The 12,685-nt window shown below is 34.1% G+C and overlaps 1 protein-coding gene across 1 annotated transcript; it reads right to left on the reverse strand.

The window, feature by feature from the left end:
* Positions 1 to 2,271: 2,271 nt before the first annotated feature.
* On the reverse strand, positions 2,272 to 7,740 carry LOC109150915 (E3 ubiquitin-protein ligase SIS3). Its single transcript, XM_019298922.1, has 10 exons — positions 7,428 to 7,740; positions 7,288 to 7,326; positions 7,027 to 7,093; positions 6,831 to 6,904; positions 6,241 to 6,379; positions 6,067 to 6,159; positions 5,716 to 5,772; positions 4,526 to 4,642; positions 3,145 to 3,258; positions 2,272 to 2,948 (listed from the first exon to the last, which is right to left on the reverse strand). The coding sequence occupies exons 1-10, from the start codon at positions 7,454 to 7,456 to the stop codon at positions 2,532 to 2,534; spliced, it is 1,146 nt and encodes a 381-aa protein (XP_019154467.1). The 5' UTR covers positions 7,457 to 7,740; the 3' UTR covers positions 2,272 to 2,531.
* Positions 7,741 to 12,685: the final 4,945 nt, after the last annotated feature.

Below are 12,685 nucleotides of genomic sequence, written 5' to 3' on the forward strand. Positions count from 1 at the left end.
GCACATGATTCAACTAAACCAACATATATAGGTTGGATATTAGGAATAAACTTCCAAGCTAGACTTTGTAATTTTATTGTAATATCTTGTACATGCAAAAATGGTTTCACATGCATTATCCAAAACAGAACGACACTACCTGCACGGGCTTAGCTTAATGGTTTAGCGGGTAGTATTTGGGGTAAGAGACCAAGGTTTGAACCTCGGTGGCGACGGCAAATTATGCTGTGCATCCGTATGCACCATGCATGGGGCATACGGATGCAAAAACTACGCCGTTTTAATGAAACGCGCGTCTCCCCTTAAAAAAAAAAATCAGGTTCGATTCCCAACAACAACATATGAACTAAAATTTCATAATCGATGAACTATAATTCCATAATCTAATCTATGAACTAAAAATTCCAGAATGAATGAACTAAAATTCCATAATCATCTATAAACTAAAATTTCAGAATCGATGAACTACAATTCCAGAATCGATGAACTATAATTCCATAATCAATGAACTATAATTCCATAATCAATGAACTATAATTCCATAATCAATGAACTATAATTCCATAATCTATGAACTAAAATTCCAGAATGAATGAACAATATAATGTTGTTGTTGGGAATCGAACCTGAATTTTTTTTAAAGAGGAGACGCGCGTTTTTTAATAAAACGACGTCGTTTTGGCATCCGTATGCACCATGCATGGTGCATACGGATGCACAACATAACGATTGGGTGGCGACAGTGTGGGAATTATGTGGGCAGATTCCTTGTGCGCACCGGCATTTGGCCCTATCTACTAACCCGACACTGTTTGGTAACATAGTTCTAATTTTGATATAGTAAACTATTTGACTTACATTAAACAATGAATATAGTCTTTGATTAATTAGCTTTTTGTAACAACTTATTGCTCTAAAATGTTAAAATTCAAAAAGCTGCTCAAAGCAGTTTTTTCGATTAGCTTTTTGAAAAAGTCATTTTTGAATGTAATCAACTATAAGCTAAACAACTAATTTACCAAATACTTTTCTACAATCAACTAATGTTATCAACTAGTCAAACTCATTAACCCAATCAGCTAATAGCTATCAGCCAACAGTTATATACTAAACACTTCCAACATTTCTTGTCGTGTGCTTGAGAGAGATGAAGTGATGGGCTTGTTGCAAGGTATTGGTAGATGGAAGCACAGAGGAAGATAATTTAGAGATCGATTGGAGTAGGAGATGAAGTGATGAATATGATGAAATCTTTCCATATAACATATTACATGACCCTTTTTTTTTATATACCCAGGATTTCAACGTCAAACACAGTGACTAATTCATTCGTTGGATTGTAGACATCTCTTTTGGGTAGAACAGTTGGTCTGGAGGCACAACACATGACCTTTAACATACAACAAGCTAAGAGATCAAATTTGGAAAGGTATATTGATTGAAGGAAATACCAAAACACAGATTACATGATCTTTAATTTGCCATATCAGAAGGCATAAGTTCTGAAACATTTACAGCTGCAGGCAGATTCAGAATTTTCTTCACTATCATCATCTTCATATATTCTTGGAATGTGGAGTGGATCGGAGCATAAATGAATCCTTTAATTTCACCATGCATCCTGCTCGATCATCTTTTAATGGATCATCATCATAGTACAATTGGAGACAAATTCATATAAATGAACTATATATAATCTAGTAACGACTTAATTCCATTTATGTCATATATTTATAAATGATATGTCTACTTTTAGTCCTTTGTTATAACCATTTGTTGAAATGTCGTTAGATACAAGGATATTTCGATATTTTTTATACAAAGTGTGTTAACCGGTTATATTTTTTATTTAGACGTAAATGCCTTTTTTACAGAATTTAAACGATTTTGTTGATAGAAGACAAAAAATTATCATGACACAATAATACTAGAACCAAAGAAGGATGTTTTGAAAAAAAAAAAAAAAAAAAAAAAAGAAAGACTAAATGGAATATTTGATTACCATTACCAAATATTTGATTTCCATTTCGATTCCAATTTTCATGTGCGAACCAAACACACCCACCCTAAATTATCTAGTAAGTGTAGTAACATGGAAAAAACCTTCATACAAAGACAATGACAAGATTAAAAGTAATTGCCATTGTCCCATAGGCTTTAAATACATATATACATGAAAGAAAGAGAGGCAATGTTATAGTGGTTGTGTTTGATGAATGATGAATGATGAATGATGAATGATGAATGATGAATGATGATGCACACCTGAAAGAGGAAATACAGAAATTTCATACACTACACTTTCAGTTGGGAATTGGGATGCTATTGTTATACAAAATCCACACTTCATTATAACATTTAAGCAGAGGAAATGTTCGATTTTGAGTTATATGAGTGTATTATTACACCATCATCTAAGTTCTATGAACAATTCGGAGTAGAAACAGTTAACAATGGCTAGAACAGGCAAAATTCTTCTCACAGCCCGTGTAGTTAGAATACTAAAACCAAACCCCCCATCTGAAGAAAAGTCATTGCCTAGGCGACACATGTTCGACCACTACTTCTACAGACTCCCCGTTTTCATTACTCTCACTCGTACCTGTAGCTGTTACTCCAATGCCGCCTCTGTTTTCCACTGTTGGCGAAGCAGTGTCTGTCTCTGCTTCACTCACACTGCCAGGCCCGGCATTTTCAGTGCGGACTGGGCGTAGGAACCCATGCAATCTCAGCATATAGCTCTGGCTAGAAGATTGTGTTCTCACATAGCTGTTTGCTGTCACGCTGTTGGAGGATGACCTCTCCGAATCAGAATGGATATTGGACAAAGCACTTAAATCGAGATTTGGAAAAACTGAACATCGGCATCTTGGGCATTTTACATTTAGGTGAAGCCACTCGTCAATGCACTCCACATGGAAGTTATGAGCACAAGGCAGACCACGGACCTGCACAATCTTTATTATTAAGAACTGTTTCTAAGGACAAAACGGGACCTTCATACAATTGATATCATAAGTCTTGCCAGCAAATTCCTAATGATGAAGTTACTACTAATATGGAAACTCAGAATGAGCTAACATACTAATATTTACTGGGGTTGATTTTTACCCAAGGCATTGATGGGATGGGGTTGATTTTTACCTCATTTCCAACATGAAACTCTTCCAAACAGATAGGGCATTCACTGCAATCAGTTGGGACAGCCTTCATCCTGAACTTAGGAAGTTCCTGTATAAGTGCCTCCACTGCTTCTCTCTACAATTAGAGGCAAAAACACCATCACTTTAGGTAATAAAATAAGATGGTGACTTCTGATTACTGAGAGACTAAAAATGCTACTACTATTATATGTTTGGCAAACAACATTGAGGGTCGACTGCACAAGACTTTATAGTTTATTTAAGCTAACAATCCAAAACTAACTTGGAGAGGATTACAGATTACAAATCATCCATAAATACATATTAAAAACAAAAAAGAATAACTCATAATCATAAGCTGCTAAAAGGCACATAATTAAAAGAGTTATGAACACACTGTAGAACCCTGTACAGATTAAATGATCATTGAGCACAGCAAAAATAAAAAGACAACAAATATAAAATCTTCAGTAGCTTACTTAGGGCTTTGACTGGAGCAATAGGGTTATTATTGTTACAGAGATTCATAAACCACATATATATGCAGGAATACCAATTGTCTTAATGAATGACTTTGTAAGTATGCCCTAGGTAATCTTAGTTTCAAGTCCCTACCCACTGAACATGGACAGCTTTGGCATATACAAGATGTGCAATTGGCGGAGCCACAATGGGGGCAGCTGCCCCCACTCCCCTACCCCATCCCATTTATATATATTGTATGTATAAGTCCCTTGTGTATACATAGTTAACTTATAAATACTAAATTTACATAAATTTAACCAAAGGTTGAGTTAGCTTAGATGGTAAGATATTGGGTTTTTTCCTAAATGTTAGGGGTTCAAATCCTACATCGTGAATTTATTGTGAGATTATTTCAAATTGAATTTTTTATTTGTAACATTGTGTTTTTTTAATCTCATTTTTTAATATTAATAGTGATATTAGTGATTTATAATATGTTTTCTATTCAAACTATTTTATGTAATTAATTATATTTCATATTTTGTGGAATTTTTATTTGTAACATTGTGTTTTTTTTTTTTTCTAGTTTTTTAATTTTTTAATATTAATATTGATATGAGTGTTTTATAATATGTTTATTTATTCAAATTATTATATCTAATTAATTATATTTTATATTTTGATTTGAATAATTTTTTATCTGATTTTGATGTATTTTAATTTTTCATCCTAAATAAAAATATTTATGACTCGGCCTCTAAATAATTTTATTTTTTTTTCAAAATATCTCATTGGTTTTTAATCTTTCGCCCCCACTGGCAAATATTTCTGGATCCGCCCGTGTGCAAATCAGTGAATAGAGATGTGTGATGTGTCCTCTACCTTTTGAATTTTGATAGTAAGTTGTTACATATTACCTGAGCTGCAGTCAAGTAAAGTCCAGGATGGTACACAGCAGCATCTTGGCCCATCCCCCTCATTTCTTGACCAACATCAAATGCCCATTCTGGCACCCGAATCATGTCAACCAACACCTGTAATGAACAAAATGTCTCAGAAACAGGCATGAAAAAGGAGTTCAGTGGGAATTATATGATCAAGCTTCCAAACTGCAATAAATTGAAGTTACTTCAGTCTCCATTTAATCAAGGAGCGACAGGAAAACTTCAGCATTTCTAATTAGAGCTTAACAGCCTATTACAGTCTTTACTTATCTACTGACAGAATTGAAATTCTCATATATAAATAACTCTGGTGCTTATGTTTTTAACTTCTTGAATAAGAACTAATGTTCTTTTATTGCTTTATCATCACTCCAAATATCAAGTTGAGAATATGACAGAAATTCCAGTGCCCCAAGCAAGCCTACTGCGAACCAATACCCTCAAATGTATACATCCATTAACTAAATGAAATAGGGTTTAAGGAAGGGGAAAGAAGGAAAATGCAACAATTTATGACATCATATAATTAATTTATTTTTGCATTCATGTGCACATGTAAGATATATCTGATTTAGATCTTTTCAGTTGGATAGTTCATCTCTCCACTACAATGAAGTAGTGCTGTGGCAAACATCATTCTAATCCCTAACAAAGGCAAAGACAGAAAGGTAATAGTGAGTATCTGCCTATCTGGTCTCTAACTACAATAAGGACACGAGTTCAAGTAAACAAAATTCTAGTGGAATTTGCATATAACAGAAGAACCAACTTGTTGTCCCTATTGGTTTCTCTTCATCATTCGAATTAAAATGGCCAGTTCATAATCATCCATACCACATTTTATTCCATACCAGTTTCATTTTGGTCATTTAACTATCTTAGGACTTAAATGTAAATGCTCCAGAAGCTGACTCAAAACATGCTTTTAACTAACAATGCATCCATGAGAATAAGGAAAGACTGTTAGAAAAAAATGATGGAGAAGGATGGGCTAATCCGCACCAAAGCTCTTCAATTTGACTCATACCCAGAAAACAATATTACTAAGAGCATTAGAGATTTGGAGCAATAAACCTAACCCCAAACCAATTGTTGGATCCACAATGCCGAAGAAAAGGAAAAGGCATGAAAATTAATACTAAAATTCATATTTTAAAGCTTACCCCAAATTCTGAAAAAGATGGCTCCCGTAATAAATGTGCTTGTCTTCTTGCCAAGAACTGCAAGTATAAATTTGAAGATGAAAAGAAAGGTATCAAGTTGAAGTAAAACATATACCATCCTGTTTATATATGCACAAGCAACAGCAGTAATATGGCAATAACATATCTTGAGAAACTGAAGAAAAAAAAAAAGAAAAAAAAAAAAAAACAAAGAACAAAAGCAGGGGAGCAAAGCTTTTTTCTTGTTCATTCCTTTTCTTTTTTTGTTTGGTTGGTCAAGGAGGAATGAATGAACAAAAGGAACAGAGAGGAGGGACTAAAAAATCCAAAGTAGAGGGAATAAAAACTAACCTTCCCTAAAGATAGGCAAGCAATACACACAAGTCCACAGTAGCTAAAAAGCAACCAGATTAGAAAACCCCATTTTTGACCTTCTTCTGGAAGCTGAATGAATTCACACATTATTTTGACTACAAGCTGAGAGAGGGAAATAAAAATTGAATTGAGACAAGTGAGAAAACTTACACAATTTCGTGCACTAGTGAACCATAAAGTACCAATAATGGTCCAAACCCAAAGAAAGGGATAGAGCAGCAGAGCTAGGATGGAAAGAACGACTATTCTTCCACAAAAACGGGCATGTCTCTGCTGCCAACCAAAATCCCTGTGATAGGCAAAATATACAAGACGTTAGCTACAAGTCTAATTATGTGACCCTTCCATATATGATGCAAATAAATAACTAAAAGCAAATGTCTTAACTAAAGCAAAAGCTGACTTCGGTACCAATCTTAGCATAACGATTGAAATAGTAAAGGTAACTGCATATACCCTGGGCACCCACCCAGTGCGTATTCTTCCATACCACAGGGGTATTACAACAGACCAATAAAATATAGATAATAGTAATATATTTGGCAAAAGGAAAGACATTGCATAACCAACTAGGTGTTACTCATATTGTGTCTAACAATACAGCATATTGCAGTTCAGCATTAAATCCTGCCGCTGACCATAGTAAATTGTTTCAGATTAGAGATAAACTTCAAATTTTACAAGTAACAATTCAAAAGACAAGACATATTGCTTTACATAGAAAATAAATGAGTCCTTACAATCCCATTCCAGCAGCAAGCCCATTATCCACAAACATCAAAAGCCGAAAGATAAACACAGTTGTGTAGTCAACCTGAACCAAGGTACATATAATTAAACTGAAGAAAAACCTTTTAGCAAGTCCAATGCGGCTGTGGCCTGTGTGTGTGTGTGTGTTTTTTGACTCAATCTGTCAAGAGAACTCAAGATACCTACCACAATCCATATGTGCAAGGGGTATACACAAGAATGGTACCGCTTCCAATTGATCGCCACTATTATTCTACTTACAGTTAAGAGAATACATAAAATTCCACAAGTATCAATCCAAGAAAGCAAATGATAACAATTAACAATGACGATGGTGATCAGAGGAGCTTGTCAAACGATCAATTATGGGGAAAAAATAAACTAAAGTAATTTTAACAGCAAATATGAGCCAACAAAACCCTGAGGGTTCCAATATCCAAAGGATACATACTTGTAGCCAGCATTGACAAGAAAAATCCATCATACCTGCGAGAATTACAACTCAATTCATCCATACTAGATAAACCACACAGATATACAGCAAAAGCATAATTTTACAGTTAGTGTAGCAGATTTGAAGAACTCACCACTTGAAATCGACGCCTCTCATAGCCATGGAAGAACAAGCCACACCTCCGAGAAAACCTAAGACTCAATTTCCCTCATTCCACGGCGAAATCGAACAGGACACCGAAAACCTCTATCGCCGGCGACCGATTCCGCTCCCGCTCCTGCTCCGGCACCGCACCGACCACAAACAAATACGTCGGCAGTTCGTATCTGTACGGTATATCCGTACGCGTAGTTGCACAGCAACGATGAATCTGCGGGGAAAAAGGGCGGTTTCTTTTTTTCTGGGAGCTTTACACAAGCGGTGGACTAAAACAAGAAGCAGAGGTCTTTTAGTTACAGTGATGCGAAATGACGATGACGGAGATTTGACGGCGTCTGGAAGTGCCGACGGAATTAATGCTGCTGAAGGTGAAGAAAGTCTGACGGAGTCACGGAGAAGTGATGTGTGGCTGACGTGTCAGAGTTAGGTCCGTCTTAGCTGGGATTTAAATTATGCCTTTTCCCTACGGTGTAATCTTTACTTTACCACATTCCACGGCTCCACGCCATAGTATTATTATGGGATGTGTTTTAAATGATGGTTAGTTGGTTGTATTAGTGTGTTTGGTTACTTCATAGTATTAGTTAATTGTAAAGAAATATTTGGTAAATTAGTTGTTAGCTGATTACGTATAAAATGAGATTTTTAAAAATTGATAGAAAAAGTTATTTTGAACAATTTTTTGAATTTTAGCATTTTGGAGCAATAAATTGTTATAAAAAGATAATTAATCAAACACTTATATTGATTGTTTAACCAATTCAAACAACTAATAGTGGTCAAATAAGCCAAAATTAGTTGATAGGCTAACTATTTTACCAAATAGGACTATGATTTAGGAGAAATTACCGTTTTGGTTCTCATTGTTTCCAACTGTCAATGTAGTTCACGGTTTTAAATTTCAACTAATTTGATTCTTAAATTGTTTAAAATTTCATCAATTAAACCCTTTGAGGATCCCACACCATCCTTTGGGAGGACTAGGTTTTAAGGATCTTCGGGCGTTTAACTTGACAATGTTGGGAAAACAAGGTTGGCAGTTCCTAACCAAGCCCTCTTCTTTAGTGGCACGGGTCTACAAAGTCAAGTACTATCCTAAAACTTCGTTTATTGATGCTACCATAGGAAACAGTTCAAGTGCTTGTTAGATGGTATTTTTGTCACGCAAAATTTGCTTTGTGATGGTTTACGACGCAGAATTGGTGATGGGGAGTCTACAAGTATACTTGGGGTTCCCCTTGGTTACCTAATGCATTGAATCATTTGGTTGAAACCCTTTGCCCCCTTATCTTGATAGAGCAAAATTTTCAGGACTTATTAATCTAGACTAGACACGAAGCAGTGGGATCTAGATATTTTGAAGGATATACTTCTTCCTAGGGATGTTGATTTAAGTTTGAAGGTGCCAGTTAGCCCGGACTATGTTGACTCTTGTTATTGGGTGGATGATGTTTGGGGAGTTTATTCAGTTAAAAGTGGTTATAGCCGCATGCACCGCTTGGTATGTAGCGTTGCTACGTTGATGCCGCTTGGGAGAGTAGTATGATAAAGGTCTCTATAGGGGCAGTGTTATTAACGGTGACTGGTCAGTTTATAGCAGCTACATCTGGCCCTCTTCAGTGTTGTGATTCACAGATTGCAACACCATGCATAACAATCTTCTCTTTACGGCTCCGATCCTTTCTTATATGGGTATTGTTATTATGGACTACAAAGCTTTGATGCGTTCTTTTGAATTTTGCCTGATTATTTATGTTCATAGAGATGATAAATATTATTGCTCATACTTAGCAAAATTATGTAATTCATTTTTGCATGATATTTCTCTATATTGAGACACTGTCCCCCCTGCCTCTATTTTGGAGTTTCTACTTTAATATATTCATTATCTTTCCCTTTCCGAAAAAAAAAAAAAAAAAAAAAAAAACACTTCGAGGATCAAATTGACGAAATTTTAAAAAGGGAAAAGTGTCAAATAGGCCTCGAACTTTAACTTAAAAGTCAATTAGGCTCCTAAACTTTTTAAATGTTCAATTACACCCATCAACAATTCATTTAGGTGCAATGAAGCCCAAAAACAAGTTAATGAACTGTTATCACAGGTCATTAGGGTTCAGGCCACCTTCCGGCGAATTTTCTGACAAAAAAAAAAAGGTGATCAGCAACCGACCCAGATTTGCCGAAAATTTCGCCACACTTCTTTTGTCGAAAATTTCGCCGGTCACTTTTTTTTTTTTTTTTTTACCGGAAAATTCGCCGGAAGGTGGCCTGAGCCCTAATGACCTGTGATAGTAGGTCATTAATTTGTTTTTGGGCTTCATTGCACTTAAATGAATTGTTGATGGGTGTAATTGCACCTTTAAAAAGTTTAAGGGCCTAATTGACTTTTAAGCTAAAGTTCAAGGGCCTATTTGACCACTTTCCCTTTTAAAAATAAGGAAATCACAATTTTGGTCACTCAAAAAAGTTTGATTGACAACATTTTAAACAATTCAAGGATCAAATTAGTTGAAATTGAATATTAAAGACTACTATACATTGATAGTTGAAAAATAATTAAGAGAAAAATAATTAAGAGACGGAAACAGTAATTTTTTTCTTATATTTATTATGAAAACCATTACTACAACTGTGATACTTTCTCCTACGCATTTAATGGATTGGATTCATTTATTAAAGTTTGTTCGAAATTATTTTTAAATAATATTTTGTTTATATTAACATTAGTTTGGTGTTAATTTTTTTTTTAAAAATTTAATTATTTATTTTCATTAGCTATCATGTGAATGAACCGACTCCACACAACAATAAGTTAGCAAAAAAAAAAATTAAGGTAACAATTAAATATCTAAAAAAATTACTATAGTAATGAATAATCAATATTATGGAGTGATTTTATAGAAGAAGTATAATATTTATCTTTTTTAAATAAAATTTAAATGTAAACATACAACTGTTACCAGGATTATGTTGTTTAATGGTATTCGGGTTGGACTTCCATTTGGAAGGTTGTGAGTTTGAGCCTTAGTGGAGGCATTATTGGCTCTTTGTGTTTCAGTAGGTTGAGAAAGTATATGAACAGATACTACATTCTAATAGAGCTAGTAGCATTCAAAAAAAAAAAAAACAAACATACACCTGTTACGTGAGCAAAACATAAAAGTCTATTACGCAAAATTATAATTCTTTAATTATATTTTTATATCATAAGGAGCATACGTTTTTAATGCACATGTTAAATTTGCATAGTGCATATTCACATCTAGGGAGATCAAACTTATGACCTTCCATTTAAGATAATCTTTTCGTGTCACTAAACCATAAAATCATTAGCAGATGAATGTTTTTTTTTTTTTTTTTTTTTGTCAGACCATGAAATGACATGTGAGCGGTTTTATTTGATCCATCTTATACATAAGAAATTTTTGTCTTAAAAGTCGACAACAATAACGGCTAAAACGTTGTGGCATTTGTGCAATATTGAAATGACTTTTAATAGTACATTTTACATATGTACTTGGTATCACTAAATACCATTTCCAAAAAATACTATTAAACAAAAATAGGAATTTAAAATGGTAATAAAACATTAAAAATAATAAATGAAAAAAAAATCAGTTTAATCTATAAAAATAAATAAGAATTTTTTTTTTTTTTGTTTTTGTTTCTACGCAATAAAATCTTTAATAATTCAATTAAGTTTCACCACAACCCTAATAAATATTATATTAATTTATTGTGCTTACTAAATGCTAAATAGATTTTTAAAATAAAGACAAAAGAATTAAAGTGTTATTAACCAATGAAATAATGGCTCTCTATATGCCTTAGAAAACCTTCATTTACCATAGTAAGGTGTAAAGATGTTTTATGTGTATATATATATTTTTTTGTTTAATATTTATAGTGTGATTATTATGTGAAAATTTATAGTTTATGATACTCCATATTTAATTATTTGTTTAAGACTACACTAGATGTTATATATATATATATATATATATATATATATATATATATATATATATATATATATATATATATATATATATATATATATATATATATATATATATATATATATATATATATATATATATATATATATAGAGCCATTCGCACGCAAACACCCTTAAAATACAAACTTGTGGACAAATATTGGCCATTAGATTAGAGTAGATGAATGGATTAGATGCAAGATGACAAACTACTGCCACGATCATAATTACATATGAAAAGGGCAAATTAGACAAACAACATGAATCCTAATTAAGGCAAACCTACGATTCTGATATGCAACCTAAAATAAAGAATATTAATTCTAGTATGATTAGTTATTATGCAATACACGGCACTCCCAGTCCACCTTGACCCACGACTCCAACGGCAAATACCGTACATAGCAGGAAACCGGCGACACCACAGCAGTGCACACATGATCGAAACTAACCCCCGCGCACAGAAACACGTCATAGCGGTGCACACATGGTCAACACTTATCCCATATCAAAGTATATATATCGCGCACACAATGAAAGTACGCCCGGGCACACATAATGGAGGGACAAAGACCGCAACCGTACAACATTATTTATATGAAGCACCCTTGTTATTAATACACCTGGTAAAATAAATTTAAAAAACAAAAACAAACCGGTAGAATGTACAATGTGCACACTTCCATTAATTTATAAATTGTGTACAATACTGCCATTAATTGGATTATATGAACACTCATTGAGTACACGGACTCATTAATCCATAGCACTCTGTATCTGTATATAAAAAAAATAAAAAAAAATAAAAAAAAATAAAAAGCACAGCAATCACCCTACGCACACGGGGAAATAAGTACGAGCACACAACTATTAGTCTACACACCAAGTTCACACCCACCCGCGCACACATGATCGAAACTAAGCCCCGCACACAAAAACACGCCACAGCAGTGCACACATGGTCAAACGTTATCCCATACCAAAGTATATATACCTCACACCGAGCGCACACAAGCCATATTGCAGTGCACATAGGAACCCACTTATTCGCACAAACATTAAAGGGAGTAGTAATTAGGATAACATGCAAGAAGATAAACTAATAAGCATTGGATATAAGCAAATACGGAGTAAAAAACACAACCACGCAATAGCATATGAGTGTGCGCACCACAGCGGGAGAGAACAGCGTACACAACCAAAAACAAAAACTAAGCACAATTACAACGTCTGG

This window comes from Ipomoea nil, unplaced genomic scaffold, assembly GCF_001879475.1.
Source record: "Ipomoea nil cultivar Tokyo-kokei standard unplaced genomic scaffold, Asagao_1.1 scaffold2280, whole genome shotgun sequence".
NCBI lineage: Eukaryota > Viridiplantae > Streptophyta > Magnoliopsida > Solanales > Convolvulaceae > Ipomoea > Ipomoea nil.

Coding starts and splice junctions, on each gene's coding strand:
- LOC109150915 (XM_019298922.1), bottom strand. CDS start 7,456: ATGGCTATGAGAGGCGTCGATTTCAAGTG. Junction 6,905..7,026: donor CCTTGCACATATGGATTGTG/GTAGGTATCTTG, acceptor ACCTTGGTTCAG/GTTGACTACACAACTGTGTT. Junction 4,643..5,715: donor CATCTTTTTCAGAATTTGGG/GTAAGCTTTAAA, acceptor TGTTCATTACAG/GTGTTGGTTGACATGATTCG.